Source organism: Lygodium microphyllum, chromosome 17 (genome assembly GCF_053477565.2).
Source record: "Lygodium microphyllum isolate KBCC chromosome 17, Lygodium_microphyllum_v1.1.10, whole genome shotgun sequence".
NCBI lineage: Eukaryota > Viridiplantae > Streptophyta > Polypodiopsida > Schizaeales > Lygodiaceae > Lygodium > Lygodium microphyllum.
The window spans coordinates 3,412,804-3,421,684 of record NC_141151.1 but is presented as its reverse complement, the minus strand read 5'-3'; the positions used below and the strand labels follow the sequence as shown (position 1 = coordinate 3,421,684).

Genomic DNA, 8,881 nt, shown 5'->3' with positions numbered 1-8,881 from the left:
GGGGGTTTTACCTGGGCTTTTGCCAGACTTACTACAAGAGATTCAACAAATGATGCATGATCACAATGCATACGCACAGGCCTTTATAGCAGTTTTGGTGCAAGCTTGCAACACAATCCATCAGTAGAAATAAGAATGTCCATTTTTCAGAATCGATCCACGTCTAGACGATATTCAGTTCCCACTGCAAGTGAGGTTGCTGCGATCATGCCTGGACAAGGTGATGATGATACACTTGATCATCGTAGCATTCAAGTTCGCACACGACAAGGCCATTTGATTTATATTTCTAACTTACACAAGGCATATATGCCACTATTATATGTTCTTCTTTTTCCAAATGGAGAGGATGGATGGCATACTAAAGTTCCATATGCATTTATTGATTCTCATATTAATGCCAATAATCTTGCAAATAAAGATTGTGTCACTCAAATGCAATATTACGCTTTTCGACTTCAGATTCGAGATGATACTAATGCATGTCTTTTAAGGGGTGGTCGCTTGCTACAACAATACATTGTCGATGCTTATTGTAGCATTGAACAATGTAGATTGGCTTGGTGTCGTCATAATCAAGCAACATTGCGAGTTGAAATGTATAGGGGATTGGCTGATATAGTCAATGGTTCAGATGTAGTTGATACTAATATCGCTGGGATTGGTGTGGGCAGGAGAATAGTATTTCCATCTAGCTTTACAGGTGGACCAAGATTCATGTACCAATTATATCAAGATGCTATGGCAATTGTACGTAGCAAAGGTAAACCTGATTTATTTATCACCATGACATGCAATCCTAAGTGGTCTGAAATTACAGATGCTTTGTTGCCTGGTCAAACTGCACATGATCGACCAGATTTAACTGCTAGAGTTTTTCATTTGAAACATAAGGACATGATGCAGTCAATAGTGAAAAAAGAGTTGTTTGGTAAAGTTGCTGGATATGTGTCCGTCATAGAATTCCAAAAGAGAGGCTTGCCTCATTCACATACGCTCTTGATATTAGAACCACGCTTTAAGCCACTAGAAGCACATCATTATGATAGACTGGTGTCCGCTGAGCTGCCTGATAAGGAAAGGTTTTCGGATTTGTATCGAATTATTACTAAATGTAACATACATGGTCAGTGTGGTGAGTTCAATCCAAAAAGTGCTTGCATGGTGGATGGAAAGTGTATAAAGGATTATCCAAAAAAGTTTATACATACAACTACAGTTGATAAATCTGGTTATCCTTTATATAGACGTCGAGAGGATGGAAAAACTCATAATGCTAATGGTAACCTCTTGGATAACCGATGGATAGTGCCTTACAATCCTTATTTGAGTTCCAAGTATAGTGCTCACATAAATGTTGAGGTTTGCTCGACAATTGCAGCTGTCAAATATTTGTATAAATATGTATATAAGGGCCATGATCGAGCAACCATTCGGTTTACAAGTACGCGTGGTTCTGGATCCAATGATATTGCCGTAGAAAATATTGATGCACAAAATATTGATGAGATTGAGAGGTACTTAGATGCACGATATATTTCAGCTTCTGAAGCATGTTGGCGAATATTTGAATTCAAACTTCATGATGAGAAACCCGATATTCAACGATTGCAAATACATTTACCTGGAGAGAATACTGTTTCCTTTCGTGACTATGATAACATACGTGATGTGGTGCAAAATGAAAATGCTCAAAAAACAACTCTCACAGAATGGTTTACATGCAATCGTTTGCACCCTGATGCTAACACAGTTCTCTATCAAGACTTTCCGATGTTTTGGGTTTGGAATGCACGCAAAAAAATGTGGACAAAGAGAAAGCAAGGAAACACATGTGGTCGAATATACTTTGTTTCACCTACATGTGGAGAAAAATACTATTTGCGGTTACTACTCACTGTATGCAAGGGGTGCACATCCTTTGAGGCATTGCGTACGGTTGATAATGTGGTATATTCAACTTTTAAGGAGGCTTGCATTGCAAAAGGAATGTTGGAAACAAATGATGAATGGCAAATGTGTTTGCGTGAAGCTGCATTGATGCAAACCGGTGCTCAATTAAGAAATTTGTTTGCATCCATCTTGGTATTTTGTTTGCCTGCCCGACCTGGGGCTCTATGGGAAGAGTTCTTAGGTCCGCTGACAGAGGATATAAAACATCGACTCTCCTTGCAAAATAGGCGAAATGTCGATATGCAAGATGAGGCCAATAATCATGCATTGATGCATATTCAAAAACTTTTAGATCATCATGGTCGCAAATTGACAGAGTATCATGGATTGCCTGAGGTGACAATGCAAGAGTATACAAATCCTTTGATCCTTGATGAACAACTATATGATAAAGTAGAACAAGAGAATACATTCTTAACAATGCAAGCTTTGTTGAATGATGGACAAAGAAATTGTTTTATGGCAATAATGAATGCTATTGATAGTGGTTTGGGTAAACCATTTTTCTTAGATGGCCCAGGCAGTTCCGGAAAAACATTCCTATACAAATGTTTGCTTGCAAAGCTTCGCAGTCAAGGTCGCATTGCAATAGCTACAGCATCCTCTGGTGTTGTTGCATTGCTTTTGCCACATGGTCGTACTGCCCATTCAAAGTTCAAAATTCCATTACAGGCAGATAATAATTCTACATGCAATATACCTATTCAAAGTCATCTTGCAGCATTGTTAAAAGAGGCAAGTCTTATTTTGTGGGATGAAGCTCCTATGTTGCATCGTAATACCTTTGAGGCACTGGACAGAACTTTAAAGGATATAATGCAGTGTGATATGCCATTTGGTGGTAAAGTTATTCTACTAGGTGGAGATTTTAGGCAAATATTGCCTGTTGTACCAAAGGGTACCCGTGAGGATATTGTCGGTGCTGCTATATGTTGTTCCAATTTGTGGCAATATTTCAATGTTTTGAAACTTACACAGAATATGCGGGTCGCATCAGATGAGGGTCAGTTTGTTGCATGGTTGCAAGACATTGGAGATGGAAAAGATTTGACACATACTAATAATATATTGCAAATTCCACCTGCATTGTTGTTAAAGGGAGGATCTATGCAAGACTTGATAAATTTTGTCTACTGTGAAATGAATTGTGTAATTGATTACAAAACATTCTTTAGTGGACGTGCCATTCTTGCACCTCGAAACATTGATGTGGAAATGATAAACAATCATGCATTGCAACTGATGCCGGGAGAGGTTAAACAATACTACAGTGCTGATTTTCTGGATAGAACCGAGGAGAACTCATTCCTCTATTCTGTGGAATATCTAAATTCCCTTGACCTCGGTGGAGGTATTCCTCCTCATATCTTGCTACTCAAAGTAAATGCTCCAATAATATTGCTCAGGAACTTGAATCCTTCTAAAGGTTTATGCAATGGTACTAGGTTGGTATGCAAGGCTTTCAATAACAAGGTCATTGATGCAGAGATAATTACGGGGACCAATATTGGTGACAGAGTTTTTATCCCGAGGATAACTTTCATCCCAACTACACTGGAACTTCCTTTCTCAATGAAACGCTTGCAATTCCCAGTCCGATTGGCATTTGCACAATGACAATCAACAAATCTCAAGGCCAAACGTTATCATGTTTGGGAATATATCTAAAAACCCCAGTCTTTACTCATGGTCAACTCTATGTTGCTTTCTCCAGAGTAAAGTCTCCGGATAGATTGAAAGTCTTGATTGATGAGAAAGAGGACATGGTAAATGGTACAATCAATATTGTATATAATGAAGTTTTACAGAAAGTATTGTAACCTCTGTTTTTTCAAAAGTGTAATGTTTGTTCTCTCATATTATATTTGCATAATGTTTTTATTTTAATACAATCAAAGCCTTTTTTTCTTCTTTGTTCACATATCTATAAAATGTAGTGTTGTACTTTCTTATGCTCTTTTTCAGTAGTGAGTTCTTCGTCGATGAAAAGAAAGTTTGACTTATTTTCTCTGGTTTAATACTTTAATGTTTTGATCATATCCCTCATGTATGGATAGATATTCATGATTTTATGTGAAGTTAGACGTATGTTTGTTTTACTATATGAGAACATTGTGTTTAAATTATTTCTACCATAAAAGTTATTTGATCTTTCTATCATATTATATTTGCATTAAATTTTTGGTGCAATATCATCAAATTTTATTTATTACTTTTTAATCATATATTTTTATGTTTTCTAATTTTTATTGATAGATGGCCCAAACAGTATTTGAATATTATCGTGCCTCTCCTTATCAAATGAGACTTCAAGAAGCATTGAGAACTATTGCTACGGATGCTATTATCCTGAGAACTTTGGCTAGGGTAATCTAAAGATTACCCAATGATGGATTTACTAATGGAAACACTCCTTTATATATAGAAATTCTATATTTTGGATGGATCCAATGCTACTATGTTAGACAAACAGATGTTGAGTACTTCATATCTCGGTCCCATACTAGACACATACCGAATGACTGGAGTAAATGGGAGTTTAAAGATTTATCATGTTTTGTAACTTTACATCAGTTTCATCCAAATTCCGTCGACTGCTCTACTAATGTGAGAGCTAATCATATCACGTCCCCAGGTAATACTTACCATTTTTATTAATTAGTGTTTTACTTTATAAATTTAATATTCTTATTTCTAAAGTTTTTTTTTCGTTTTTAGATGTTGCAGCACAAACTGGGGCGGGGCATGTCACAGCTTCGCCCACACATGTTCACCGTGCTAGATCCACGGTTGATAATTCATCTAAGAAGAGAAAGCTTTCTTTTCAATAGTTGATTTTCTACAATACAACTATCTTTTTGAAAACATTTTATACTTTCTTTTCCATTTACCTGTTGTCATAGTTGGAATTCTTTCAGTGATATTTAAAAATCACTTTTGCTTCAGTTATGTTTTTCAATTATTATGGTTGAGATAATCAATGTTATTGTGTTGAATTATTAGATTTTTTAATAAAGTTTAAAATTTGCAAGACTACTTGATTCATTTCTAAGTGGAAGAATGTGTGAACAAATTAAAACATTTGTGCTTCACATCCCGGCGCGAAGCGCCGAACTGAGTCTAGGCGCGGAGCGCCTAGTTGTCTATTTATTTAGATGATTGGGCTTTCGTTCCAACCTTCCACACTTGAAGGTAAGACACTCATATGGCATGCACATGGGGGAGCCTCTCGGGAGACTTTAAGCACATCTTGTAATACATATCTACATCTGCATTAGATTTATGAGTTAGCATGCTCTTTTTGTAACCAATTGGCTATTCCATAGACATATGAAAATTCTCTCGTAAAGACCATAAGCTCCTGGCAAGCATTCAACTATGTACATGTTGGAAAAGTCTTGATGTGAACTCAATGAACAATCATGTCCAGACAAAAATACTACTCTATCCATGACCCTTTTAACCACACCTCCATGGCCTCGTGACCATGAGTGACACTGATGAAACATAAATTTGTGTTTAGCTAGCTCACGGCATAACTATCTTGTCTAAATCTCCAAGCAAGAGAAACACAAATTGGCAATCTGCATGGGTTCACCTGCAACGGTATATATCTCAACCTCACTTAAATCGAAATGAATACTTCATTGACTTACAAGTTGAAAGCCTTTCCACACTAAGCCATGGTCATACAAGTGGCATGCATTGATGTTTTGTGCATAAATACATCACATAAAGTCAAGGGTACATGTTTTTGTGCAAAAATAATAATTTTCAATGAAAGAGATCGATATGCGAGATGAACAAACACATCTTGCATATCATTCCTTAATGTGTGCATGTCCATATGTAGTGCTTTGTTGCTTCTGGTACAAAAGGCACACAACTACCAAGGCCTCATTTATATTACATTGAGATCATAACATGTCATACAAATGATATATTAGCAAAAAGAACATTGAACCCACTCACTCATTGAAGCCACTTTTCCTTTTATCATGCTTTGTAGCACTTTTTTTTTGTATTTTCTTCTTATTTGTATAAAATCACCCTTTATTTCATACTTACACATGGAAATGTTTTGGGTTGCTTGTGTAACACTTGTATCTCTAACTTTTCCCCATATTTTCTAATTTAATATCATGAAACCAAGCAACCAAACAATCAAACAAGAATGAATTTGTCAACACTCATAAAAATTAATAGAAATAAAAATTACTTCAATGTTCATGAAAGCTTGTGTAAAACACACTTGAGGAGAGTTTAGATAAGAGGTTGGAGGAGCTATTGATGCCACCACGAAGCTATTGACACTCCCCTTGGATCTCTTTAATATATATCCACCCTCGTACTTGCATTTTGCACCCTCTTATATCATTGAATTGCTTCCCATGCATGCCCACAAGAAAGAGGCAGAGGAGGGAGAGAGAGAAATAGAAAAAGATTAAAAAAATCTTGAAATCACAGCCATGTTTGAAAATGAAGATGCATTGTTGTTCAAGATGATGAAAATGATGTAGGAGAAGAAGGATCTCTCTCTCTCTCTCTCTCTCTCTCTCTCTCTCTCTCTCTCTCTCTCTCTCTCGGGGGTCCACATCGACATCTCCATGCTCTACATTGGTTCTACACACAATGTGGATTGACCATTAATCTTGTGAAAACAAACTATATCGTGAGGAGGTGGAGAGTGAGTAGCACTATATCTATAAATGTAAGGCCTACAATACAGTTTAGGTGAGATACACCACACTATTTAAATGAGACACCTCCCTTAGACTAGTCATGGAATCCCTAAATCAATGATACTTGGGCCAATTCCTACTTTAGTTCTAAAGGCTCTACACATCACTATTCCAATTAGGTATCTTGCAAAGGGGGGGACAATCATAACTCACATATTTTTTCTAGAGAATGACCACACACACTACACTTACACAGAGAGGGGTGACAATCCATACAATTGAGGAGATAAGAGTTGTGCACAAACTAAGGTGTAGGGTTACCACACACAAAGACTAAATTAGAGAGATGGTGGAGATCCATCAATGACATGAGGAGCATGTGAGAGAGTTGAGGGTTAAGTCGAGATGCTATCTATATACTCTTTCATCAAGGACATGTGACATCTTTTACCCACCATCGATCCCTGACTGAATGGAGCTAGATAGGATGGCATTGTATCAATACTCAGTCGTCACACAACTAGTCATGTTGTGCTCCACCCACCCACCTCCTTTTTCATTGTATCCTTATATGGGCATCATATTGTATTAATACTAAGTCACACAACTAGTCATCTTGTGCTCCACCCACCCACCTCCTTTTTCATTGTATCCTTATATGGGCATTGTATTGTATCAATACTTAGTCACACAACTAGTCATGTTGTTGTGCTCCATCCACCCACCTCCTTTTTTGTTTGATCCCTATATGTGCATTGTATTTTACATCATTTTACACTTTTCTTTGCATTGTATATCATCAATTACCATTTAGCACATCACACTTTGATATCTAGTGACTATTAACATTATACATGGTCTTGTCTCATAGGCTATTTTCAACCTTAGTAGTAGATCTCTCTCTCTCTCTCTCTCTCTCCATACCCATGCACATGTGTCTACACACAAGGGAGGGGGGTATCACCTTATAGATGCAATTTTTGAAACCCTCTCCCAATCTTAGTTTTTAATCAAGTTTCATGAAAGGCTTAATAAGCCTCTTACACCATAGCTTTTTCTTGTAATGTTTCAAAAAACCCTAACAAGTCTCAACATCCTTCTTCTTTCCTTCTACATCCCCAACCATAAGGTTCCTCGTTCTATTTTCCCTTTGTTCTAGATATTAGAAGTGTCAAGGAGAGAGTTGAGAGGTGGGAGAAAGAAGAGCAGAGAAGAGAGAATGAGTGACAAGGAGAGAGAAAGATTAGAAAGATAGGAAAGAAGAGAGAGAAGCCATGGAAGCTGTGAACAAGGAGGAGAGGTGAGAGATAGTAATTGTATTATTGCCAAAGGATATCAAAATTTACATATCTCATACCTTTTATACCTATGTCAATGTTACAAGGTATTATTGATAATTTCACACCAAAATATATATTCCCAACTTCTTACAATCTATATGTGTCCAAAGGTTTTTGTCCACAAAAATAAACTTACAATGGCTGAGAAGGATGGATAAAATAGAGTACTACTTTGATTTCAGCTATAGAAAGTATGGGAAATGAATGAAGAATTGAAGATATATTGACTGAAATGAAGACATTAAGGAAAGCCTCAACTGTATACATGATTCATATTTCTTCAAAAAGAAATTGGAGCCTTTAGATATTCAAGAAACACGCTCAAGAATGAATAGATAGCTTGCTATAAGAACATACATTGCTGAGTAAAATCTGCCATAACTTTTGATAGAAGCATCCAAATGAAGGGTGCCACTTGTTAAAACATAGCTATTGAAGAGTACTTTGATCACGTAGGTGCCATATTTTTGAAAGTTAGGTAGAACAAATTTTTTTATAAAATAGACTGCTATCTGAACCCGACCTGAACCCTGTCTACACCATAACTGACTCCACTATAGCTATGTCTTAGCCACCATTAATGTATCTCATAGGTAAGGAAACTCATCTAATATAGTTTCAGGCCTCCAAGAAGCTTCTTCAGGTGGCAAACCGCTCCATTTGATCAAATACTCAATGATAGAATAAGAGCAAAGCTTCTTGTCATGTTGACCTATGATCTCCTCAAGGATGTACTAAATAAGACCTTCTTCATCTATAGGAGACAACTCATCAACTATATCCGCATGAGTACCATAAAAGGGCTTGATCCAGCTAACATGAAACACATTATAAATCTTAGTAGAAGAGGGTAGTTCTAGTCTATATGATGTCTCCAATGCTCTTCAGGATCTTGTAGGATCCATG

General features: G+C 36.8%; 1 protein-coding gene across 1 annotated transcript; it reads left to right on the top strand.

Annotated features, from left to right (window-relative positions):
- Positions 1-207: 207 nt before the first annotated feature.
- LOC148021517 (uncharacterized) lies at positions 208-4,784 on the top strand. Its single transcript, XM_087698074.1, has 5 exons — positions 208-3,398; positions 3,668-3,764; positions 4,210-4,320; positions 4,528-4,588; positions 4,672-4,784. The coding sequence occupies exons 1-5, from the start codon at positions 208-210 to the stop codon at positions 4,782-4,784; spliced, it is 3,573 nt and encodes a 1,190-aa protein (XP_087554200.1).
- The last annotated feature ends 4,097 nt before the right edge of the window (positions 4,785-8,881 follow it).